Source organism: Eublepharis macularius, chromosome 8, assembly GCF_028583425.1.
Source record: "Eublepharis macularius isolate TG4126 chromosome 8, MPM_Emac_v1.0, whole genome shotgun sequence".
Taxonomy (NCBI): Eukaryota; Metazoa; Chordata; class Lepidosauria; order Squamata; family Eublepharidae; genus Eublepharis; species Eublepharis macularius.
The window spans coordinates 131,505,810-131,532,651 of record NC_072797.1 but is presented as its reverse complement, the minus strand read 5'-3'; the positions used below and the strand labels follow the sequence as shown (position 1 = coordinate 131,532,651).

General features: G+C 47.5%; 1 protein-coding gene across 1 annotated transcript in view; it reads left to right on the top strand.

Moving 5' to 3' along the window:
- Positions 1-26,842, top strand: part of HOOK3 (hook microtubule tethering protein 3) — an 88,293-nt gene that overhangs the window by 16,969 nt on the left and 44,482 nt on the right. The window contains exons 2-4 of the mRNA XM_054986196.1: positions 5,926-6,011; positions 22,472-22,544; positions 26,626-26,676. Coding sequence (XP_054842171.1) covers positions 5,926-6,011; positions 22,472-22,544; positions 26,626-26,676 — 210 coding nt within the window. The remainder of the gene's footprint in view (positions 1-5,925; positions 6,012-22,471; positions 22,545-26,625; positions 26,677-26,842) is intronic.

Genomic DNA, 26,842 nt, shown 5'->3' with positions numbered 1-26,842 from the left:
AGGTGCTCCGCGACCCTGTCTCGCACAGCTCGGTCATGCTCCTGGGGCTCTGCAGGGGCGTCAGGAGAAAGGCGACCGGCGGGCGGCAGCCAGGGGTCCTCGCCTGGGCCCTCTGTGGCTGGCAAGGGGAGCTGCTGGCGCACGGCAATATTGTGCAGCATGACACAGGCAGCCACGAGCTTGGCGACGGTGAACGGCTGCATGGCCAGGCGGCCGCCCGTGTGATGGAGGCATCTGAAGCGCATTTTTAGCTGACCGAAAGCACGTTCGATCACCATCCTCGTGCGCCGGTGGGCCTGGTTGTAGTTGGCTCTGTCGGCGGGCTCATCCGCAGGGTATGGCGTCAGGAGGTAAGGCAGCAATGGATAGCCACGGTCACCTGCAAGGGGAGGCGGAGTTAGGATCTCCCTTCCCATCCCCGTCCCCTCACAGCTCCCCCACCAACTCCTGACCTAGGAGCCAGCCTCTCCCCTCAGGCCATGATGACAGGAGCCTGTTCAGGCCGGAGGTGGTGAAGATCTGTGCGTCGTGGACGCTTCCCGGGAACTTGGCAACGAGGTCCGTGAAGATCCCCTGGTGGTCACAGGCTGCCTGGACGTTGATACTGTAGAACCGGTGCCGATTCCTGTAGACCTGCGGCTCCTCTCTGGGAGCGCATATGGCCACATGCGTGCAGTCGACTGCTCCAATCACATTGGGGAAGCCTGCAAAGGAGGAGAAGCCAGCCCGGATGGGTGCCAACTCTGCCTCCGAGGTGGGAAAGTGGATGTGCTCGCGGATCCGACCAACTAGGGCGTCCAGGAAGGCATGCAGGCAGCGGCTGGCGGATGACTGGGAGACCTCCAAGGCCTCAGCCATGACTCCCTGGAAGGAGCCGGTCGCAAGGTAGCGGAGGGACAGCAGGACCCTCTGGAGGACGGGGATGCCCCGGGGAGCCGCAGCTTGCCCCTGAAGGGCGGGCGCGAGCTCCTCGCACAGAGCCTGTATGGCTGCCCTGTCCAGGCGGAAGCGGTCCAGGCAAGTCATGTCGCCCAGGAGCAGGGATGGCACCCTGGCCTGGAACCGGCGGCGGCGTCTGAGGCGGCGCCGCCTGAGGGCCGCTCGGACAAACACGGCTGGCAGGAGGTGGCTGGTCCGGATGGCTGGGAGCCGCGGCGGCAGTGGCGGGCACCAGGCAGGGATGATCAAGGTCCTGCCTGGAAGGAACGCAGGTTGAGTTTCAGCACCCTGAACCCCCCCCCCCACGCACAGCAGCAGGCCTACCGGTCTCAGCGGCCCGTTGCAAGTGGTGCTCAGGAGCAGGTCCTCTGTCCGCTGCATGGGCCGTCCCAGCCACCCTTCCCGGTCCTGCACCCCCTGTGCCCTCCTCCATCTTGCCGAGGGGATGGGTGAGCACATGACTAGGTGGCTGGTTCCCACCACTTATCTTGGGGACCGGACATTCCAGCGGGCACTACCCCCATGTCTGCTGAGAGCACTAGTGGCGGCGGAAGCCAGCGCCAGGCAAACTGGACAGAGGCCGAGAGAGTGCTGCTTTTTGGGCTCGTGGTGGAGAATGCGGAGGTCGCCCTGAGCACGCACAGGGGCGCCTCGTCCCGGTCTCGACGACGGGCATTCTGGCAGATGGCAGCTGACAGGGTCTCGGCTGTGGGCAACGCGCCCCGCACTGCTCACTCGGCAATGAAGCGCTGGAATGATTCTTTCGGGCCCGCGCGCAAACGAGTGCGCCTCCTCATGTCTCAGGGGGTTCCTTATGAGCGGGCCCTTGACGAGGGGCTCCCAGGCCCAGAGGCGGTCATGCGAGCGGTCATCCCGGAGGCGGTGGTGGGCGGCCTGGGCGTTGAGGTCCTGCCCGGTTAGTATTTGTGGATTCAGGGAGGCGAGGGGGGGGACGTATGGATCGTGGCACATGTGTGACAGGGCCTCTCCCGTGAGTAGGCACGGCCCCTGAGGGTCCAGACCCAAGCCAGGCGGAGGCAGAGGCAGCGGAGTCTGTGCCCCCCCTGGCAGAGAGCGGGGCCCAGGAACAGGCAGCCCTTCCACCGCCACAGCAAGCCCCTGCTGCCAGCGACGAGGAGCCTCAACCGGGCCCGTCGGGGGGCATGGATCCGGAGCACGGTATGTATCTGTGGCCCTGCTTCTGGTGGGGCCAGGGACCGGCTCGGCCGCCGGCCTCGGCCACACATCCAAGGCCACTCATGGCGCCGACCGGTCTCAAGACGAGGGGCTGCGGCCGCAGTTGGAATGGGTGTGCTTGGCCCGGCTCGGTGGCCTGTGGCAGCCCATGTTGGGCCGCTGCTCTTCCCTCCCTGGGGCCTCTTCCCACCCATGTCTCGCTCCAGCAGGGACCATGCGCCTGGAGATAGGCGGGGAGGTGATTGCCCAGCTGCGCGAGCTGCCACCCTCCCGGAGGACCTCTGCTGCCGGAGCGGCTCTCCTGCAGTCGCTCGGCTTCCCTGTGTCGGTGGAGGGTGAAGGTGGCCCTGGGACTCCGCCGGTTCAGGACACCTCATCGACAGAGCCGCTCGAGGAGCTGTCCCAGCCTGCAGCACCATCCCCTCCAGCCCCCCCCGCCCCCGGGTGCCATGGGCCGTGTGCGGGAAGGACCTGGCTCCGCCTCTGAGGGGGAGGGGCCCATGGAGGGGATCCTTCCAGGCGCACGGGCTCGCGGCCCCCGCCCTGCCCAGCGGCTTCCCCCGACACTAGCCGCAATGTGGGCGGCGATCGAGAGGGAGCGGCTAGAGGTGCACGCTGCATGGGAGGAGGCGAACAACCGCGGCCGGGAGTTCATGGCTGCGGTACTGGAAGTGGGGGAAGGGGTCCGTGCCTCTCAAGTCCGTGCCGAAGCCCTGCTCGGGCGGCTCGTCGCCATCCTCGACCCTCCGGCCCCACCCGCTGCAGCAGCTCCACCCGCCCCAGAGGCACCCCTCCCTCGGGCCCAGTTGCGTGCGAGAGGCCGGGCCCGCGGACGGCCAAGGGGGTCCGGCCGCCGGCCTCGCCGGTGACCGCCGCTGCCGCCTTGGGGGTGGGGTGGGGTGTTTTGCTGCACAGACGGCTCTCCTACACGCCTCCCCTTCCTCACGTCTGCTGGGGGAGGTGGGATGATATAATAATAAAGGCTGATTTCTGTGCAATGGGTGTCTGTGTTCTTTGCCTTGGGATGGGGACGAGGGGGCAGGCCCGCTGTGTCTGCCTCTTGGTGGCGGCCTCAGGCCAGCCCTCCCCTTCGGCGCCACTGGGGGGCTGTCCCCTGCTGCCAGAGACTGGCTGCTGCCCTGGATTCCTCATGGCAGGGCGCCTGCCAGTCCCATGCCAACCTCTCTGGACGCGGCCGCCAGGGACTTGGTGCTACATTGGGCAAACGGGGGAAAGGCTTCTCAGACTACGCCCACCCCTCTCCTTCCCGACTGCGAGCCCCGCCCGACACACGAGCCGAGGCAGTCTGCCAGCATGGGCGCGGTTTGCCTGCTGCTCTGGGGCCTGGCCGGGATCGCGTGCTGCCCATAGGCTGCGCCTTTCCTGGCCCCTCCCCCTGACGCTTGTCAGGAACAGCGCCCTTTGGCTGCGCCTGGCGGCGGCCGTGGATCAGACCCGCCCACAACACTTTCTGTCATCCACCTGTCATTGATGGTCCAAAATTGCATCTCTGCGCCGCTGCGGGCGCCGCTGCGGCCACACTTTGCTGGCACAGGATCCGGCCCGGCGGCGCCGCCACACCACCAGTGCAGCCGCGTCGGCGTTGGGGCCGGCCATAGGATTGCGCTGTAAATAATTCCTGCCATTTTAACCTTACTACAACAACAACCCTATGAAGTAGGATAGGCTGAGAGAGACTAAATGGCTTCAAGGTCTTTTAGGAAACCCAGGGCTCCGAGGGCTCCCACCTCTCAAACCACTGCAACTATGCTAGTTCCCAGTACTAATAATCAGATATGCTGGGTACTAACATGCTCTGAAATATATCCAATATTTGAGAAAGAGCTGCAAACCCCTGCATACTATGCTACCTTTAGCATATGCATCTCTTAGTTTTTGGCATCTCTGAGGCAGGGAGAGTAAAAATAGAAAATAACTTTTGTAGTAAACCAAAGGAGGTGTATTATTTGAACAGAAACGGACTCGTATAGTCAGTAGGACTAGCAGCATATTTGGACATCCAATTAAGCTTTATAACATAGCAAACCCTGAACTGGTGTCGTAGCAATTATGGACCCAATTAGTCCCCTTTAAACAATTCACATACCTTTGAAAATATGCTGTGTATATTTTAGTATAATTGTATTTATTTCATTTATATCCCACTTTCTGCCCTAATGGAGGCTCAAAGTGGTTTACAATGTTCTCCTGTCCTCCATTTTACCTTCACAAGAGACCTGTGAGGTCTGTTAGACTGACAATGTATGACTGGCCGAGTGTCACCCAGTGAGCTTCCACAGTAGAATGGGGATTGAAAATTGGGTCTCCAAAATCCCAGTCTGACACTAACTGGTAGATCCCATTAGATTATTTTAGATGAAAACTTCATATTACACCTTTTGAGTGAGTGAAACCATGTCTTAAAAAGTATTTCACTCATCCAAAAAGAAAATATTTCATAAGAGGTTTTTCTCTTTAGACCTCCCTACATTTTCCAGTTTTTCCATAGGAGAAATGGAGAAAGTCCCTTGGGAAGGGCATTTGGGAAAAAGTGGGTGTTTATCTAATTTTCAGGCCTGCGTGTGGCTAACACAACCAGGACTGCCTTCCTCGCAGTTTGAAGCTGTTTACGTTCCCTCGTCCTAAGGGAATCTGGTTACTGTTAACCCTCCTTAGCACTGAAGTTACACTGTGCAGAGGTTAGAGCAAATTGTAAAAAGGTGACGAGCGTGCAGTGATCTGATAACTGACATGTTCTAAAGTGGGCTAACCATTGAGGGTGCAATTTACAGTGCAATCCTAAGCAGAGTTAGGCCAGTCTAAACCCATTTATTTCAGTTGCCTGTATAGTTACTGCCATGGTTTTTCTTAAGGTAGATTACATTTACCATTTTTTTCCCACCACAGGAGTGTTGTGCTTTCCACTTGGTGGAGTCCTTACAGCAGGAAGGTTTATGGAGGGGATATATTCTGCAAAATGTATAAAATGTCCAGGAGGCGATTTTTGTAAAGAGAAGAGGATTAAAGTTTTAATAAATAAAGTTTTATAAAGCAATAATCGACCTGAGCAAAGTCTTCTGAAAATGCCACCCTGTAAAAGGGAAAGATCAGCGGCTGCCCATACCTGAGTGTTTTCTGTTGCTGTTTTCATGGGGTGGAATGGCTGCTTAAAACCCAGTGCTTATGCCTTGTTTGTATTTTATCATTTTTATTGCATTGTTCCTTAGTTCTGTTATCTGCCTTGAGTCTCAGTGAAAAAGATGGATTGTGTATGAATTAAATAAACAAACGTGATCGGCTAAGGATATATATCATACTGTCTGAGAGCCATAACAGTCCAAGTGAAGGGAGGGGATATGCTAAACCTGGACCAGATCTGGTTGGTGAAAACCATCCTGGAAATGTTAGGATACAATAGTTGAGTGCATCTTCTAGTTAAGGTTTCTGTAGGCAATCTGTTTAATTTCTATAATGTAATTTTAAGAGAAGTATAAGAAAAAAAAATTCAGGTCTCTGCACGGAAGAGCTTACAATGACCCCCACTTATTGAACTCCTGCCTGAGGTGATATCTGAACTAGAGCTTTCTTGTTGCTAGTTCTCAGCAACTATGCTATAACTATTCTCTGTTCGTGGTTTTCTTGCTAATGAACATGCTGCATGTATACTGTTAGGCTAAACAGCAGCTTTGGACACTTTTCTGTGGTGTATATTCTAGATGGGTGATAGCCACTCCCAGAGATTCCTTGCTGTGCCTTGCTGGAAACTGATTTTAATTCTTTCTTTTTCAGATCCAGACATTCAGTGTTGAAGCACCGTGTCACACTGTAGAAGATTTAACCAATGGAGTGGTGATGGCCCAAGTACTTCAGAAGATGTAAGAATTAAAAAAAAAAGTTATTGTAAATGTGTTATTTTATTCAGATTTTTAACTTCTCTGTATTCAGCTAGTGCAAATCTGTGTCAGTCCCTGGCAGTTAGGCCCCTTTAAGTTCTCCACAGTTAACACACAGGTGTTCCAATTGAAGCAACTTTATTAGAGATCCATTCAGTTCAGGGTGTTCACACAAAGGTAGCAATTGGCAGAAGTGACAATTTAAACAAAGGCGTAACTAATTATAGGGAAACTTCCCGCCCTTTGGGTCCGTTGACATTCTGGCGCGAAACTCCAAAGAAGTTACATGGGAACTGATTAGTTTAGACTAGACAGAGTACAAAGTGAAATTATCCCAGTCTCTGGGAAAAGATACAACGTTCGCTAGCAGCTCGCCTTCAAGGTCACTTGCTGGAAAAGTGAAAGTAAATATTTTCAACAAATAACGGAGAGGCCCCACTGGCTCTCCTGCATTTTATGTTAGCAGTTAAGACACTCTCAGATGACATATACAGTATACAGAATATAACTTTGGCAAACAGTTATGATCAGCACAAAATACATAACACAGTAATGGCAGGTATGCTGGCATACCTGACAATCTGCTATGTTGTGCTGCAGTCCTAAATGCTTTTACTGCTTAACTGTGAGTGCTGCTGACGTAGAATTTGTTCATGAAAATGTTTGTTGGAATGTTAGACTTTTTGTTAAAACCCAGAAAGCAGGTACAGAACAAATACGAAATTTGGGAGAAAGTATATCCCAAAAATCCAAGAAGGTTGTTAAAATAAAAAAGAATCTAACATGTTAAAATAAAGGAGAGACTAACACCTTTATTGCTATTGAACCGATCAGTTCAAAAGTATTGTAAGCAACTGTGCATTATAACCTTTTTATCTGCTTTTATTATTATTTATAGGGCACCATCAAGGTGTATAGGTACTTCATAGTGTAACAGACATGAGTAAAAAAGGCTAGTCTACTGGGGAGGCAGTGGAGGGAAGGAGCTGAGGAAAGAATGAGACAGGAGCCTCTTGCCAAAATATATTCAATAAAAATAGGTTTGCACGTTCAGTGAATCATGCAGTAGTGGGACAAATCCTATGTTTAATGTGACTAATAAAGTCTCTGTGTTCTTTTAAAGTAGCATCGGTAGCCACTTTGTTTATTGTAGCAAGTGTAAATTACCCTTTGGCCCCTGCTTTGCATCAGCCTCTCAGTGTCATGGTTATGTCAGGCAGTTTTAAGAGACTGTTGTTGTTTGTGTAGTGTGCATTCTGAAGACAGACAATAGGGTTCTGTTTCCTGCAGTGTTGTCTGGCATCTTTCGTGGACCTAGACGTAACTAAATGGTGGAGGATTTTTCTTGCAGTTATTTATTGTATTTGAAATGTTCGTACACCCACCTTTCTTTTCACCCATTCAGGACCTAGAATCTCTGGGATACGTGTTATTTTACATGGACTGGGTAGAAATACTTGGAAAATCTTCTATAACAGAGTTTTGTGCATTCCCCTGCTCCCATTTGTGCCATTCTTTTGACTCCTGCTTTTTTGTTTTAATTTTTCTTCCCCCCCCCCATCCTTGTTTCCCCTCACACACACCTGTGATGGGCAGGTCTCCAGTTCTGCTTCTCCCAGTGAGCAGCAAATGAGAGACGATGGAATGTGAGAGACTGGCAGTTAAGGCAACTGAGAGCTGTGAGGCTAAAGAAACGTACTTCTGGTCTGTGAAGCAGCAGCCTGTGTTAGAGGGGTGGCTTCTGTGAAATACTACTTTTTAACCATTTACAGCAGGAATAGTCTAGGATTCAAGTTCATTTATTCAACACAATATATTTCACTGCTGAATTTCATTGCAGTAAGGTTGAATGTGTAAATAAAGGCTTTTCTCTCTCTGCTCAAAACCTGTTGAATGGAGGGGAAGATTACACAGGTGCACAAGTTATTCCAGTCACACAAACCATATATACATGGTGGCAGCGAAAAAGGGAAAGAACTATTGAGTTCGTCGTCGTCCTTCTGTGCAGCCCCACATTGGGACTGCGCATGCGCAGGCCGGCCGCGGAAAGATTTGACTAGCTATAGAATCGTGAAGAGGGGGACGCCCGCCGGTTCCGCGCGTGCGCGGTTCCGTTCCCGCCAAAACCGGCATACTTAAGGCGAGCGTCCCCCACATTCCCTCAGTTCCTTTTTCGCCGCCGTCGGAATTGGTTCTGCTAGCGTTCTTTTTCCAACTCTCATTATGGCCCTCTTCAAAAAGTGTCAGAAATGTTCGACTAAGATGACCCACTCCGATGGGCACGACTTGTGCCTTCTCTGTCTCGGGGAAGGGCACATTGTTCAGCGCTGTGCTATTTGCCAGTCGTTTACACCCAAGGCCCGCCACGACCGTTCTGCTCGGCTGAAGGCCTTCCTCTGGGGGTCTAATCTTCTACCCCAAGATCAGGCGGGTAAGCAGGATGCGCCTCGTTCGGCCGCTTCTCCCGCTCCCGGGCCTTCGTCTGACCCGGCTCGTGGTTCCTCGGATCCGACCCCCTCGGAACCGGCTGCGGTACCGGCTACCCCCCTTGTGACCGAGGGTGCTACCCGCCCGAAGAAGCGCTCGGCGGAGCGCTCCGCTGTGGAACGGGCAGCTTCGGCGCCCCCGGCAAAAAAGTTGAAGTCTCGTTTGAAGCATCACAAACGAGACGTCTCCGCTCCCGCCACTCGCGGCCCTTCGCCTGTGCCGGCTTCTCTTTCAGCTCCTCCGCCGGATGCCTTGCACACGCCGTCGCCGCCGCACACGCCTCCACCGCATATAGAGGATGATTACATCTCGGTTCCGAACTTCCCGGATCCGATCGTGGCCTTCGAACATGGCTTGCCATCCGCTCCTGCCTCTACTGATCCGTCCGTTCCGTCCTGGCCCCAACAGCAGGTCCCGGACGCCCGTTCGGTTCCGACCCCGTGGCTGCCTCCGGTTCAGAACTTTCCGGGCATAGGTGATGTGGCGACCTGGTCATCCTTCGTGTCCTGGCTCCAGTCATCGGCGGCGCTTGTCCAGCGCGCTGGCCTGGTCCCATCGGTACCTGCCTTCTCGTCGGCCGTGCCAGAGACGTCCGTGAGACAGCCAGGACACGCGGTCGCTCCTCCGACACTGCCTCCGGTCTCCCGCGCGGAACCGATGCCATCTGCCTCTGCGCAGGTGCCGGAGTTCTCCGGTTCCGAGGATGAGGAGGGTCTGGCTTCCCCCTCTGACGCTTCCTCCGACCTGGCGTGGGATCCGTCTCCTGACGACGCCGTCGGTGAGTCCAGAGCATCCTCTCCCACCGAAGATCATCGTATGCTTCCTGAGCAGATGATCCGAATGGCAGAAGCTTTGGAGCTGGATGTCACTTCTTCTGCTACGAAGCACAAGAGTAAGGTCCTCCAGGCGCTGTCCTCTGGTTCTTCGGCATCTGTGGCTTTCCCTCCGGTGGAGGATCTCGTTGATGCCGCGCACAACTTGTGGCAAGCACCGGCCTCGGTTCCGGCGACTGCCCGGAACCTGGAAAAATGTTATCGGCTGAAGCAGGAGGATTGTCCTTTTCTCTTTGCCCATCCGAAGCCTTCTTCCCTGGTCGCCGACGAGGTCAACGCTCGGTTCCGTCGAAACTCACAATCCGCTCCAGTGGATCGAGAAGGTCGGGAACTGGATGCCCTGGGTCGCAAGGTCTACTCCTCCGCGTCCCTTGCTTTTCGTATCGCCAACTTTCAAGCGATAATGGGATCATACAACCTGTTCCTATGGAACCGACTGTCGACCTACATTGCCGACTTGCCCGCTGCCAGTCGCCCCTTGGTCAAGGCTCTGCAAGCTGAGGCTGTGAAGCTCGCAAAACAGCAGATGACAGCCGGGAAAGATGTGGCTGACTGTTCGGCTCGCTCCATGGCTTCCTCTGTGGTCCTCCGAAGGCATGCTTGGCTCCGCTCCACGGCCCTGCCTCTGGATAAGCGGACGAAGGTTAAAGATTTCCCCTTCGAGGGGAGCCTCTTATTTTCGGAGAAGACGGATGAAGCCCTGTCCCTCATGAAAAAGAATCACCAAACGGCTAAGTCCCTCGGCGTGATTGCTGTCCAGTCGGCCTCGAGGTATCGTGCTCCTCGGTTCCAGTCCTTCCAAACACCCTACCAGTCTTCCCAGCCCTACCACCAGCGCCAAGGCCGCTATTCTTCCACTTACTACGGCCACCGTTCCTTCTCCGGTTCGCAGAAGGGTGCTGCTAAAAGGTCTTCTCGGAACCGAGGGAAGCAGGGACCTCAACGCTCCCCGAAAGGTCCGGCGTCGGGTCCGAAGCAGCTCTTCTGACTAGATCTGGACGCTGCCCTGCCTGCCTCCCAGGATGTTGGCCAGACCCCCTTGTTTGGGAAGAGGCTCCGACCGTTTCTGCCCGTTTGGCGAACTATCACTACTGACTCCTGGGTGTTGTCTATTGTAGAGCATGGCTACAGATTGTTGTTCACCTGCACCCCCCCACTCTCTCTGCCCCCTCGTTATACACCTGTTTCTGGTTCACTGTTGAATAATAATGTTCAGGAGTTGCTTCTAAAGGGTGCTGTGCGTGTGGTTGATCTTTCCACCTCTCCCTATGGTTTCTATTCTAGGTACTTCCTAGTGGATAAGAAGGATGGTGGTTCTCGCCCTATCCTAGACCTCAGGGGTCTCAACTCCTACCTTGTGACCCAAAAATTCAGGATGCTCACCCTGTCCAAGGTTATAGAGCTGTTGGACACTGGAGTCTGGATGGCCATTATTGACCTGAAAGACGCCTACTTTCACATCTCTATACGTGAGGATTGTAGGAAATACCTCAGATTCTTCTGTGGGTCAGTGGCCTATGAATACACTGTTTTGCCTTTCGGGTTGGCTTCCGCCCCCCGAGTATTTACCAAATGTATGGCTGTGGTGGTGGGCTTTTTACGCTCTCAAGGATGTGTCATCTACCCCTACTTAGATGATTGGCTCCTGGTTGGGCCATCTGCCCTTGAGCTCAGGGATCAGCTCTCCCTTGTCACTTCCCTGCTTAATAGCTTGGGCCTTCTCATTAATTTTGGAAAGTCCATATTTTTGCCTACGCCAACGATACGGTTTATTGGGGTAGTTCTGAACTCCTCTATAGGGAGGGCGTTCCTACCTTTGGACCGTTTAAACCGCCTGGTTTCTCTGGTGCGTTATTTCCTGTCTCATCGCTACCAGACGGCCTTACTTATTCAGACACTCCTTGGGCTTATGGCCTCCACTACGAGTGTAGTGCTTCTGGCACGCCTCCATATGCGGCCCCTGCAAACCTGGTTCCTTCGACGTTTTAACCCTCTTCTGATGTCCCCTCACCGGAAGTTCTCCATCCCAAGGGGTGTGCTGCGCTCCCTGGTTTGGTGGTCCCTCCCTGAGAATTTATCCCGGGGCTCTCCATTTGGCACTTTCGTGGCTGACGTTACTGTCTCCACTGATGCCTCCAATCTCGGCTGGGGTGGCCGCTGTGGTTCTTTGACAGTGCAAGATGTCTGGTCGCCCTCTGAGGCCTCCTTGCACATCAATGTGTTAGAACTCCGTGCAATCCGGTACTCCCTTGCTTCCTTCACAGATGTGCTCCGGAACAAGCGGGTCCAGGTCCTGTCCGACAACACGACGGCCTGCTACTACGTGAACAAGCAAGGGGGAACGGTTTCACTCAGGCTCTGCAAGGAAGCCGCACGACTATGGTCTTGGGCGGCCCACAACAATGTCTACCCCAGAGCGATTCACATCGCGGGGGAGCTGAACGTGTCCGCAGACACCCTCAGCAGGGTGTTTCTCCCGCAGCACGAGTGGTCCCTTCAGCCCAAATATCTCCTTCCAGTTTTCCGCCAGTGGGGGTTTCCGGAGGTAGACCTCTTTGCTACGGCTTCCAACAGACAGGCCCCGCAGTTTTGCACCAGGGCTGGGGTGGATCCTCGATCCCTGGGAGATGCCTTCCAGATACCCTGGTCCCCAGGCTTCTTTTATGCCTTCCCTCCAACCCCGCTCCTGCACAAGGTTCTTTGCAGGATTCGAGCTTATCGCACCCACTGCATCCTGGTGGCTCCATATTGGCCTCGCCAGGAATGGTTCCCCCTCCTGCTCTCCCTTTCGAAGGGATGTTGCCTACCCTTCCCAACCGCCCCGGACCTCTTGCTGCGGGACGGTGTGTGGCACCACAATGTGGGGGTTCTGAAGTTGACGGCCTGGCTCCTGCTGGCTCCAGAGTGACCTTCTCTGCTGAGGTCTTGCGGATCCTTTTAAACTCACGAAAGCTCTCCACTAGGCTGTCTTACCAGCGCAAGTGGTCCCGTTTTTCTAAGTGGTTGGCTCCCAAAGGGGCTTCCCCTTTTGTATGCCCCCTACCTTTAATTTTTGATTACCTGGTGGATCTGCACTCACGTGGTCTGGCTGTGAGCAGTATTAAGGTCCACCTGGCTTCGATCTCCGCTTTTCATGAGCGGATTGATGGGAGAACCGTGTTCAGCCATCACCTGTCCAAACAGTTTCTCAAGGGGCTTTTCAAAACCTTCCCTCCCAGGGTACCCCCGGTTCCACAGTGGAGTTTACCTTTGGTTCTGGCACAGTTAATGCTTCCGCCCTTTGAACCACTGGCTACCTGCCCTCTGGCATTGGTGACATTAAAGGTGGTGTTTCTGGTGGCTATTACCTCCTCCAGAAGGGTTGGGGAGATCTCTGCCTTTCGGGCTGATCCCCCTTTTCTTCAGTTCTTCCCTGATAAGGTTGTCCTGCACCCTAGTCTGGAGTTCCTCCCGAAGGTGGTAACCAAGTTTCATCTGCAACAGAAGGTTATCCTCCCTACATTTTTTCCCAACCCTTCTTCCCCAGGGGAACGAGCCTTGCACACTCTCGATTTGAAACGTGCTTTATTGTTTTATTTGCATGCAACAGCAACTTGTAGGAAGTCCCCTGCATTGTTCATTTGCTATTCTGGACCCCGTAAGGGTCTGCCTGCTTCCCCACAGTCCATTTCCCGCTGGTTGGTGTCTGCCGTTAAACTTTGTTATGCTAAAGCTGGTGTGCGGTGTCCTTTATCCGTGATCGCCCACTCTACCCGGGCACAGGCTGCTTCTGCTGCATTCCTGCGAGGAGTTCCGCTTCGGGACGTCTGTCAAGCTGCCACCTGGTCGTCTCCGTCGACGTTCATCAAACACTACTCTGTGGACGTGAATGCGAGACGTGACTCGGCAGTTGGGACTGCTGTCCTGCACTCGTTGTTTCAGTGACACTCACACCCGCCCCCATTGGTGAGTAGCTCGCTATACTCCCAATGTGGGGCTGCACAGAAGGACGACGACGAAAAACAGTGTTTCTTACCAGTAACTGTTGTTCGTCGAGTATCTTCTGTGCAGACACACATTCCCTCCCTCCTGCCCCGCTGTGAGTGCTGTTTCGTACTATTTGGCCTCCGGCGGCTCAGGGGAACTGAGGGAATGTGGGGGACGCTCGCCTTAAGTATGCCGGTTTTGGCAGGAACGGAACCGCGCACGCGCGGAACCGGCGGGCGTCCCCCTCTTCACGATTCTATAGCTAGTCAAATCTTTCCGCGGCCGGCCTGCGCATGCGCAGTCCCAATGTGTGTCTGCACAGAAGATACTCGACGAACAACAGTTACTGGTAAGAAACACTGTTTTTTCCCATCTCACTAACCCTGCACATTAGCTAGGTGAGGAGGGGTAAATTATAGCAAACCAGTTGCCCAGTCTGGTGGAGTCTTTGGGAAAAGTGGACCTTGTTTGGAAACGGGCCAGGGCTCTCTATCTGATAACTACAGACCAGATGGCTTCTAAATTGTGACTGGCTTGAACTGCCTGTAAAGCCCAGAACCTGTAAAGGGAGGTTTATGGTGGGTGGTAGCACGTAAGAGGATCACAGCCTGCCTTTCTTTTAACTCAGTTAGAATCTAGGATCTTTGGGGTAGGTATTATCTTAAATGGATTTGCTATAAATACTTGGGAAATTTTATATAATAATGTTCTGTGCATTCTCCACATGTATGCCATTCGCTTGGCTCCCTCCTTTTTGTTTTAATTTGCTTTTCCTCCTGTGTCCTTTTTCCCTGCCTGTCTCCTGTAGGGTTGCCAGTCCAGCCTCACGCACCAGTGGGAGTGTTTGGTGGATAGACTCTTGGAAAACAACATCATGTGACATCACGATGTCACTTCTGGTTAGGAACCTGGAAGTGACATCACTTCATCAAGTGACACGCTAGGATTCATCCCAATCTTGGTGATAAAAACCATAGAGATCTGGAACATTCCTAGAATGTTGCAGCAATGTCATTTCTGGGTTCCAGCTAGAATTGATATTGTGGCATTGCACAATGCTGAGGAAATGGAGAGGACAGACCTCTAAAGCGGAATATATGAGGGTTACTAGGTATTGCAGATCAGCCATCAGAGAAGCCAGAGCTCAGTATGAGCTGGATCTGGCTGGGGGTGGGGGGCTCGCTACAATAAGAAAAACTTCTACAGATATGTGAGAAGCAAACACAAGGTAAAAGAGGCAATTGGGCCGCTGTTGGGAGTGGAAGGAGAAACTCTGATGGAGGACAGAGAAAAAGCAGAAAGGCATAATGACTTTTTTGCCTCTGTTTTCTCCCTGAAGAACTTGAGCCCATCTAGAGATGGTAGTAAACACGACAGGACATCTGGGTGGCTAGTTGACATTGACAGAGAGGTTGTGGAGAGGCACCTGGCAGCAGTGGACGAATACAAATTCCCTGGGCTGGATGGTGTGCACCCAAGAGTGCTGAAAGAACTTTCTAGAGAACTTGCAGAGCCTCTGTCCCTCATCTTCAAGGTCTCCTGGAGGACTGGGGATGTGGCACAAGATTGGAGAAGAGCGAATGTTATCCCAATCTTTAAGAAAGGGAAGAAGGCTGACCCGGGAAACTACAGGCTAGTCAGTCTGACTTCTGTTGCTGGGAAGATATTAGAGCAGACTTTAAAGGGATCGATCTGTAAGCATCTGAAGGACCACTTAGTGATTTGGGGAAGTCAACATGGTTTTGTCCCCAACAGATGTTGTCAGACCAACCTGGTTTCCTTCTTTGATCGAGTGGCGAGCTTACTGGATTTCAGTAAAGCTTTTGATAAGGTTCCCCATGACATTCTAATGGGTAAACTGCAGACTGGACTATAGGAAAGTTCGGTGGATTTTTATCAATGATCTGGATGAAGGGGTAAATGGACTACTCATTAAATTTGCTGATGATACCAAACTGGGAGAGTGGCAAACAACCAAGAAGATAGAGTTAAAATTCAACAAGACCTGAATACTCTGGTGAAGTGGGTGGTTGTGAACAGGATGTAATTCAACATAGATAAGTGCACAGGATTACATCTGAGCCACAAAAAGGTGGAGCACAAATACAGGATGGGGGGTACACTTCTGGGTAGTAGTGTATGCGAAAGAGATCTTGGAGTAAGAGTGGACAGTAAACTAAATATGAGCAGTCAGTGTGATGTGGTGGCAAAAAAGGCAAATTCAGTCTTGGGTTGTATCAAAAGGGCCATTGCATCGAAATCGCAGGAGATCATAGTTCCTCTCTGTACTGCCTTGGTCAGGCTGCACCTGGAGTACTGTGTGCAGTTCTGGAGGCCTCACTTCAAAAAGGATGTGGACAAAATTGAGAGGGTGCAGAGGAGAGTGACAAGGATGATCAGGGGACTGGAGACTGAGTCCTACGAGGAAAGGCTGAGGGCCTTGGGAATGTTTAGTTTGGAGAAGAGGAGATTGAGGGGGGGACATGATTGCTCTTTTAAATATTTGAAAGGCTGTCATTTGGAGGAAGGCAAGGAGGTGTTCCAGTTGGCAGCAGAGGATAGGACTCAAAGCAATGGGCTTAAATTACATGCAGAAAGATACCAGCTGGATATTAGGAAAAACTTTTTCACGGTCAGAGTAGTTCAAAGGTGGAATCAGCTGCCTAGGGAGGTGGTGAGCTCCCCCTCGCTGGCATTTTTCAAGAAGTGGCTGGATGAATATTTGTCCAGGATGCTTTAGGCTCATCCTGCATTGGGTAGGGGGTTGGACTATACGGTCTGTATGGCCCCTTTCAACTCTGTGATTCTGTAGTTCTGTCCCTTGCTGCTCCATTGAGCTCTGGGGAGTGGTTGCCTGCTTAAAGCAGATAAATGACACCCCTACTCTCCAGCCTGAAGCTGCTCCTAACTTTCATTTATTTACATATCACATGTTCACCTTGCCTTTTCTCAAAGGAGTGGTGCATATGGCTTCCCCCTCCTCCTTTCTGTTGTTGCAACAACCCTGTTAGGTAGGTCTGGCTAAGATTACCCAGAGAGCTTCATGTCGGAAGATCTGAACCCAGGTGATCTCCCAGTCCTAGCCTTGGGACTCAAATCACTAGAGAACTCTACATTACCGGCTGTGTTGTGGAGTAAACATTTCAGTATTCTATTCCCATCAGAATGTAGTGAAAGATCCACCCCCTCTAAACAATTTGTTCTTCAAAGACAGCCCCCCCCCCCTAATTTTTACTTCCTTCCCACAAAACCAACACTTTTGTCCCCATCTGCCATGTCCCAGGCTCAGTTCCTGGCATCTCCATTTAGAAGGATTGCATATTAGCTGGTGTGAGAGACCTCTCCTTTAGATCCTGGAAAGCCACTGCTTGTCTAAGTACAAACCTTGATGGACCCAGTAGTCTGATTCACTATAACAGAGCTCAGTTCTCTTCAATTTAAAGACAGCCTTTCATAGTTAATAAATCTCTGGGATGGAAAGAGTTACTCTGTTTCCTGATTTTTTAAAAAAAATGCGCTATCCTAGTAGAGTGAAATGCTTTCCTTCTCCTCCCTTTTATGACACACTTAATATAAGGTCTGATTAGTCTAGCAATTATCTTATACTTACATGTACTATTGTCGTGGGATTAGATTTTCCAGTTGGCTAGTAGAAAATACCACTTGACTACTGAAACCAGCTGCAAATTGTGGACCCTTGGCTCCCACAATAGAGCTTCCTTTGTCAACCTGATCACAGGCAAGTACATATAAGTGGAGGTGGTCCTTCAGGTACCCTGGACCCAAGCCTCTTAGGGCCTAGAGAGTAGGGCTTTGTGAGGAAGACCATGTTTATGTACACACACACGCCCCAATTTGATGAGCATCATGTTAGTACAATATATCGCATAAAACAGGTCTTATATCAAATAGAAGAAGTTTTCTTGCAAAAACTGTAATGTTCTTTCTGCAGCTTGCATCAGGAATTGACATAGGAAAAATTTCTTCCATGAAATGATCAAACCAGTTCTTTTTGTTGTTACTTGACCACTTCCCCTGTGCTTTTTAATCATCCTTTTATTGAGTGCAGAAAATCAAGCTGTACTTCAAAAACTGGCTCATCAGTGTTTTTGAATGTTATGAGAAGTTCAGAAGATAAATTAAAACTTTCATTTCCTATAAGCTGCAGAATGTGAATTTAGATCTTTCTGTCTCGTGCAGATCAGGTTGCGAACTTTCAATTATGTGGTAATGGTAAAGAGTTGGAGTTATTTATGATGAGGAATTATGTTGGCATTGTATATGTTATCTTTGTCACAGAGCTTCATGAGAGTGGGAAAAGCAAGCAGCCATCAGTATTTAAGCCTGGTCTATGCATATGAATCTTTCTGGAGCTATATTTCAGGATTGATGTGGGAAAATAGATCCTAGTGGTTTGTATAGCATTGTTCATTTTTGTTCAGTACATGGACAAAATGTTTGTTAATCTTGGTTAGATAAATCAACATTTTTTATAGCTGTCTTAATATTTTCCGTCTAGAACAGTGATGTGAAGAACTCTCTGAGTCTGTAGGGCTGTTGATTGTTGCTCAAACCTACCTGCTAATCTTCCAAAGCAGTTATCGCAAGGGACTTATTGCAATCCCGCTCTGTTGTGCACCTCATGGAGCCCTCGGTATCCCTAAAATAATGCTGTATAATCATCTAAATGAATGGGGAATTTTGCAGACAGGAGCCTATCCTTGTATGTAAAGAAACTATGAAGGCCAACCTCAAAGCACGTTGGGTAGATCAGGTAAAGTTGGATGGTGCGATAAGATCCTACTTTAGTTTAAGGAGCAGCATGTGTGGCTTCTGCAGGACTAGCAAGTATGTTGCAAAGTCAGTATTGCAAGTATACAATATGAATATGTTTGCCAAGTCATAAAAGTTGTATCTCATGAGAGAATCCATGATAAAAAAGGGATTTAAGATGATGATATACACCCATCCATTATAGAGAGAGAGAGCAAGTGAGAGTGCTACAGTGCTTATGAAATATCTTTTTATATTCCCATGAAATGCCCATGCTGTTGACTTAACTAGCTGCTGGCACTGCGTAAGCTGAGACTAGATACCAATCAGTTAATCTGATACAGCTAATTCAGTTATCCCCAAAGACTTTGTTTCTCACACAGGATTGCAAGTTAGTTCTCGGACTTCAGTAGTTATGAAACCTACTGCCTTGGAGATTTTAATGTTAATTAATGTTAATGTTAATTAATGATAATTATATAGCTAAAGAGAATTCTGAAGAAGTTTTAGTGTAGATGTTAGACAGAACTGTTCCGTAGAAGGACCGATTGGTGTGATTAGAGTACAACTTCAACAGCTTCATTTTCATATAATGTGTACTAAATTGATTTTCATGAATGAATTTGTAATCCAGCAGTTCTGAACACAGAATGTTCCTTCTAGAGCCATGTCCTTTATATACAGTATCTTACTGTACTCGCTGCCAGAATAAAATAGTCTTGACACCTGAAGTAGGAAGAGAAAGTAACCTAAGGACATTAGTTGGCATCCGGAAATGAGTATGATGGATGGCCACTTCTTCCAGGTGCATTGATAGCATCTGTCTGCAGAAAATACCACCTTAGCTATCTGTGTTCCAAAGAATTGAGGCCTGTTTCGACTAGAATGCAACAACGGTCAACATGCATGCCAAGTGTGTGCAGCTGCTAAGTGTGCTCAGACTGTGAGGCGGGCACAGGAGGTGACAGGAGGTGTTTTTAAAATGTGACTGTCTACCACTCATGCCAACATATTTTTGGTATGTGTTGGCACGAGTAGCAGATACTGTATGGTAGTAGCAAATATATGCCTACATATCAGTGATTTCATTTGTAACATTTTGCATAGTAGGATGTTGTATAAACTTTGTATGGAGCACAAATTCTCAAGAGTTTGACCTCCTTAGGCATTGCTAAATTAAATGGAAGTTCAACCAAACCTAATTCTAGCCTCATAACACTAATCAGAGTTTTTCAGTTCCATTTTTTCCTGTCTAGTGACACAGGAAAATACTTAATTAAAAGGTAGTTGTTAATTAGCGTTGGTGTAGCAGCTAAGGTCTTTGGTTACAATTTATGAAATCTTTGGTACTGATGTTGCCTGTAAAAGTGGCATAGAGTATCTTGCCAGCCTCACCCTCAACCCTTCATCTGAAATGTGGGTATAATCTTGGCCTAATCTACAGGGCTGTTACAAAAAAGGAAATGTACATGATTGTTCTAAAGCACTGTCTTTATTTACAGAGATATTGAGATAACAACAACAACAACAACAACAACATTCGATTTATATACCGCCCTTCAGGACAACTTAATGCCCACTTAGAGCGGTTTACAAAGTATGTCATTATTATCCCCACAACAAAACGCCCTGTGAGGTGGGTGGGGCTGAGAGACTAGCCCAAGGTCACCCAGCTGGCTTCAAGCGGAGGAGTGGGGAATCAAACCCGGCTCTCCAGATTAGAGTCCCGCGCTCTTAACCACTACACCAAACTGACTCTCAATGGCAATGAGAATAAGAGAGTTTTTAGACAAAGGGCAATGCCAAACTGCTTTACTGCTCTTCTTTCTTGTGTGTATTGTCTCTCATTGAAACTCAGATATGCAGACCCCTTTAAATATTAGCTAATGTCACTGGCTCCTCAGGATCTTGAGACAAAGACAAAGAACTAGTTCTGTGAAGCTTGGCCATACCAGGTGAAATATTGTCACTGTAGAATTTGTACCTACAGGGCATGGATGAAAGGCACTTGATAGAGCAGCAACCTTGCTGAACAGTGCTTGTTTGAAACCTCTTGGAAGGAAGCCCTACCAGCACCTCCTTGAGTTCTTTTATGGAAAGGAAACAATTTTAAAATGAAATGCATTTCCATTTAAATGATTGATTTTTTTAAAATAAAAATCATAATCATTCTTCTGTGGCCCCAGAGTGGGGCAGTCATAACACGTGGTAGCTGCTCCTCCTCTTGCACAGAGTCAGATGAAAACTTGCGATCCTAGAGGGAGAGGGGCTCCCCAGACTCGTCAGTTTTTTTTCGGCCCTGCTCAGCAGGAACACAGACCTTTTGCTCCTCGGAGCAGCGATCTTCAAGAAGCCCTGAAGTGGGGAGGCGCGGGGCTCACTGGGAAAAAGGAAGGACATGTTGTTGTTCCTCCCCCACTCCAACAGTACAAGAGCTGCAAGGGCTGCACTAGTGAGCCACAGAGCCAATGTTCCTAGAGAGCTAGGACCTGGCTGCTGCCGAGGTCACTGGGAATGCGCGCAGGAATGCTGCGGCAGCCGCAGAATCAGGAAGTGCCTGCAAGGCCCCGAAGAGCCTCTCCAGACGTGAATAGAATCTTCCATTTACACATAGTTGCATTACTTAGCAGATTGGTATAACCCTATAACTTCATAATCATTTCTAGTACATATAATCCTTCCTGTAATTGTCCTAATACCCTAGCAACAAAAAAAAAGCAAAGCGGTCACAATAACTAGAAGATATACTAGTTACAGCTCTACTGTGGTTGTCTCTATCCAACATAAAAGTGAGCACCATAACATGTCTGAATTTTCTATGAAGAAAGGCTGAGGGCCTTGGCAATGTTTAGTTTGGAGGCTGGATGAATATTGGTCAGGGATGCTTTAGGCTCATCCTGCATTGGGCACGGGGTTGGACTAGAAGGTCTGTATGGCCCCTTCCAACTCTGTTATTCTGTGATTAGATTTTTGCATAACAGTGAGTCTAAAATATAAGATTGGATTTGGAAATTAAAACAGTCCTGCTTGTTGGGGATAATACTCTGTTTTCATAGCTTAACGAATAAAAGTGTGGGTGCTATTAATAAATTAAGAGTGATGGCCTGTACTGTTCTAAGAATCATTGGAATATAATTTTAAAGGTGTTAGTTTGGATTCCACAGTCAGGAGCAAGATCTTCCCACTTTCTCCTCCAGTCAGGAATCCACTTCCATTTCTGGGAATGATTTGTTAGGGGTATGGTGGGGTTGAGGGACCTGCATGACCTTGGTGCGTGAAATTGTTCCTTTCTTCCTCTTCTGTGAGTGAAAGTAGAAATGGCTGTCTTGTTCCCTTCCCCCTCTCTACTGTAGCTACCTGACCCACATGGCTATTAGTCCACACAGTCCCCTCAACCCTAGGAATAAAGCTTCCTGGGGCTGCAAGGGGAGTGGAAATCCTAGATCACTGGCAACTTCCGGTGTTGGTTTTCAGGATCCCACCCATTTCCAGTCCTTTCAAGAGAGCTGATATCGTTTTCTATAGCCTGCTGGTTTGCTTGTATATTTACCACGCATTTTGCTGAGGGGAGGCGGGGTTCTATAATTATTTGAAACCAGGCTTATTTTTGTAAGTTTTATGCTGTTCTCTTCATCAGGCTCGTGCTGTTCTCATCAATACAATTTAGAAACATTTGTTCTTAAATATTTTATATTCATCATTTTTAGAGCATAAAGTTATTTCGTTCATGTCATATGTCTGTGTCTATGTTTATGTACAACTGGCTTTGTGTTTCTAACTGTTTCTAACTGCAGCCTGGTACATAGTTATCATTGATTTAAAATTGGTGGAGAGTGAGAGAATGGTATTAATCTCACAATAACTTCCTTGATAGTCGCAGAGATTAGATCTTCATGGATGCAAAAGAACTAAAACTGCTCTTGAATTCTCACAGAGCAAAATGGGTCATAGAATAGCAACTGGCTTTATGCAGAGTTCTGCATTCCCTGAAGTGCTATAGAGAAAAATGTTTCCCTCCCAACAGTGATTTTAAAAATAGTAAAACTAAAATGCATCTGAATAGTTCTGCTCCTTTGGCTCAAGTGGGTATTACAGAAAAGATCGCCACGGGTCAGGTGTGACAGTATTAAGCAGAACGGGGGGCGGGGGGGGGATGACATTCCACGCTTCTAGATCATTGGTATGATTTCCACTGAGTTTTTTAAAAAAGCAAAAAAAGAAAAAGAAAAGAAAACTGTTGCACACCTTTTTAAAAAGAATGACAGCAAGCAGGTAGATATTACTGTTTTATTTACAGTAACTGTAGTGAAAACCATAGGATGTATCAGTTTGTTTTTAAGTAAATAATTTTAACAGGTATATATTCTGCATTTCTCAATTTAGAGATCCGGCATACTTTGATGAAAACTGGTTAAATAGAATCAAAACAGAAGTAGGAGACAACTGGAGACTGAAGGTATTTTCATTTTTCATTTTCGCTTGTAAAATAATTAGTTATTTGTATGTGATTTAGATTTTTAGTGTGTCCTAATGGCTTAGGGTAGAATTCTAAGTTTTTGAAATGTTTTAGCCAAAGACACAGTTGAAGTAAGCATATAAAAATTAATCCTTGTTTAGCTCTCCTATGATTTTGGTTTATAGTAAGTTACAAAGTGGTATTAAAATGTAAAGCATTTCCTCTACATGCTACTATATTATTTTACAATAAAGTGATTGTCCTGTAGTCTTCCAGCCCCTCCTTCCCCTAAATATGAGCATTTCATTAAACAGGTTTTGAAGAAAGCAAAAGCTTGGGCCAGGGTGTGTGTCTGTGCATGTGTACTAAGTGACTTCAACCTAGTGAAAGCTTTCATTTAACTAGACAGTAGTTTTTTTGTTACAATTTTTATTTTATTAAGTTAAACGGTGCAAGAGAGAATATAGGACCCAAACTGGTGGGGTTTCGCAGGTTAATGTCTTGATTGTGCTCAGAATATAGGGGTAAGCCAGTGCAGAGGTTGGTGCTTTTATGTAATATGCTTCTTCAATCAATCTTTTGTTTATCCTTGAGATATTTTAGTTCTGTTGCTTTCCTCTGAAGTGTATGGATTTTTGTATACTATGTCAATTGTGATCAAAACTCAACAAAGTAATTCAGCTGAGGTTCAACTAGCTATTTTCCTAGTCTTCCAAGCAGGGTTTCATCCATCACAACCTCAAATATCACTTACATTTTTCCCAATAGTAGCATTTCATGACTCGCTCACAGATCACTTTTTGCAGTGTTTGTATGTAAGGTTGGGATGCCCTTTCTAGTGGGAGCTATGTTTATGCTATATCAAGAGAAATTTTCCTGACACCACATAAAAGTTTTGTTGGAGAGGAAACGCCATGCTAGGATATGTGGTCAACAGAGAAATAATTTTTTTCTAAAGCGAGTTTTAGAGTAGCGGCCAGTAACTTTTCCCCAATTATAGAAGAGTAGCCTGACTTTCTGTTTTTTAAATTACTATTGTAGCTTTCACTTTTTCCAGTTTGAGAATCTCTGAATTAATGACTGAAGTTCTACCCTGTGGGTTTGCTTTCATCGGCTACAAAGTAGGTTAGGTGTGATAGATGATGATGAATCACAGCTGCCTACAACAAATTTTTAAAAGTTTTTCATTCAGTATTGCATTTATGTGAGTGATTTTTCTAGATAATGGACTTGAGACTTTGATCCTCTATTGAGTGGCTTAGGAGTTTATTTGGAAATTGTTGAAATGTATTAATTTCAGTGGTACGTTCTAAGCTTTGATGGCCTTTTGGCTTTGTGATTTCAATTTCTTTGTTTCATGATAACTAATGTGGAAATGGCTTTTCACAAAGGATCAACAACTGGAGGATCCAGCTGCAAATACAGCACTTTCAGACTAGCAAGATAGTATCTGGAAAGGGCGTTGACTATGGCAACATGGTTTGCTCTGGAGGATAATTGTTCTGGTGGAGGGGGGTGGTCCTAACTTGCCAGTCTCCATTTGCTTCTCAAAGTTGGTTGCTCATAAAACTAATTGCTAACCAGGGATTTACACCAGAGGCAAGAGAAGGATGAATTAATCCTATTTATGTTTACAGTACATGTCTGCAGAAGGCAAAGGCCAAATTGCCTTTCATTGGAGTCTTTTTCAGTCTAACCTGCTGATGATCTGGAGGTAACCTAGGAGCTCTGTCATAAAATCCTTTGAACTACTAAAAATCAAGCAGTTGAAAATTGCTACACATTACCTTCATTATTCCACATTACTGATTTTAAATTCTCAAAAGCTTTTGCTTAATTGCTTCATGGTGTTACTGTGATCTTAGGGGAACTTAGAACATGGTAAATTACTCTTGTGTTGGCTTTGTGTCTAATCTGGCCTTGTGATGATTCATGGTTGATCTACAGAGTTCTTAAAGGCTGTTTCTTACATGTGATAAATGTCTCTGTCCTCCTAAGGCATAAAGAATGTGCAAGCAGCTTGAGGGGAAAATTTTGAATAGCCCTGATCAAGGCAATCAGTTTGTGTGACTTCTTACCAAGGAGTACAATATTAGCAGCTACAGCGTTTGGAGTGATGTTCTGACAGAGACTCGGGAAAGAGTTTTGCTTGGCAGTGGCCTCAGCTGTCTAGAAATCAATTTTTGTCACAGTTGAGTTAGGTCATGGGGACAGCGTCAGCCCAAGTTATTTGACCTGTCAGTTTGTACAAGGGGCTCAAGGACGAGATTGCATTGTATGCCTGTTGCTTGCTTTGCAAGGATGAATTTAATTATTTAGGTTTATCAAATTTATGCACCACATCCCTGAAGCACTTCCTAAGCATCACGTAGTAAAATATATAGCTATACCGTTAAATATAGGTAGTAAAATATATACTATGCAGTTAAAACAGTGAAATTCAATTACATTCAAATTAAAAGCCTAAAAACAGAACAGAAATCAACAGGAGTTAAATCAAAAGGCAAACTCTGAAAAGCCAAGTAAAAAAAAGAAAAAGAAATCTTCACCTGTTTTTGGAATGTCAGAAGTAATGAAGATAAACTGCTAGCGATCAAGTAGCCTGTAGCTGGACATTCCAGGACTGAACAGCCAAGCAGGTCCCTTAATGGAGGTGACAGAAAACAAGCAACTAAGATGCTATATTGCAGCTCAAGCTACAGTGTATTAAAAAAATACAGTTAAGATGGGCTAACCAAGGGCATGCATCCCGTAAAGGGCAATTAAGAAAGATTCTGCAAAGTGATTGTTTATGCACTTTGAGACATTCCATATGTTGCTTTTATCAGGTGGCATGGCTGGATTGTTACAGTTTTCTGATCATTCCAGAACAGAGACTGTGTTAGTATTGATGTGTTTTCCCGTTGAACTGAGTTTAGAAATAATTTGCCGGTGGGTTTTTTTTTTTGGTTCATGCTTGGTGCTTTTCTTTCCTGGTGTTAGAGGCTGTGTAATTGTGAATTTCCTGCATTATGCAGGGGGGCTGGACTAGATGACCCTGTGGGTCCCTTCCAACCCTATGATTCTGATTCCACATAATGCTTCAGATGAAAAGCATCTATAATCTGGACAATTAGTTGCTTAACTTCCTTAGTAAATCATGTCTTGCCGCTGAGTTGTCGTCCTCCCTTTCTGTTTGATCTTTACAACTCTTATATGTGTTGATCACTGAGGTGTAATTTGGAATTTATTTGCTCTATCAAGTACCACTTCAAAGTCTATACTTGTTTGCACAACATTTACATAGCTTTTAATGTAACTCTATGAAATGTTATTGAATACTTTTGATGAGCCAGAAGATTTTGCCAAAAGAACAAGCATGAATATTTGTTTTATATTGACTAATGAGAAGATTTGAGAGGTATTTGACGTGCAGTTTCCACATTAGAAGGGATGCAAAGTCAACTGAATTATTTTGGCTCAGACCCCATTTTCAAGGAAAAACTGTCCATTGGAAGAGGACCATAATAGATAGTAGAAGAGCAACTAAAACTGATTGGACCCAAATGTTTATATATTAAAACAGATCAACTTTGTCTAAGTGCCTGTGGGCCAGGAAGGATGACGCTGAATGAGAAGTGAGTTCAACAGTAGGAGTTGCTGCTGAGAATGCCCTGTCCTCTGATTCTTACCACTCAGAAGTCAAGACACACACAGTGTGGCCGCTGTAACTCTTTTGAGAGTGTGTGGTTAGATTGATATTGGAGGTTGTGGTGCAGTACTCAAGGCATCTTAGTCCCAGGGGGATCTTAAGGTCAAGAGCAGCAGCTTGAGCTGGGCCTGGAAACCCAGCCGGTAATGTGCTTCTTTCAAGACTGTGTCTGCTGGTGTTTCCCCTCCCCCTTTGCTATGCTCCCATGAGTATGAGAAGAGAAAATCTGGAAATTATTACAAAAACATAATTGTCTGATCTTAATTTAATTGCTTTAGTTAAAGACCTCTGTTTAGAAAAGCAAGTTCACGCAGACTTAAGTGCGTGATTGTATTTTCTTCTGACTTTTTCTTCTAAATTGCATCTTCTTTCCTCCTCCCCCTTACAAAGGTAAGCAATCTGAAGAAAATTTTAAAAGGAATTTTGGATTACAATCATGAGGTAAGGACTTTTTATCAGAGTTGCAAACTTACAGTTTCATTTGATTATAATTCATTATGTTTCATTTTTTGTTGGCCTGTATCCTATGACTTTTCTCAAGAAAGCCAAGAGTCTTCCTCCAATTTATGTAGGACTTCCTCTTACAGAAGAGCAACGTAAGTTGGAT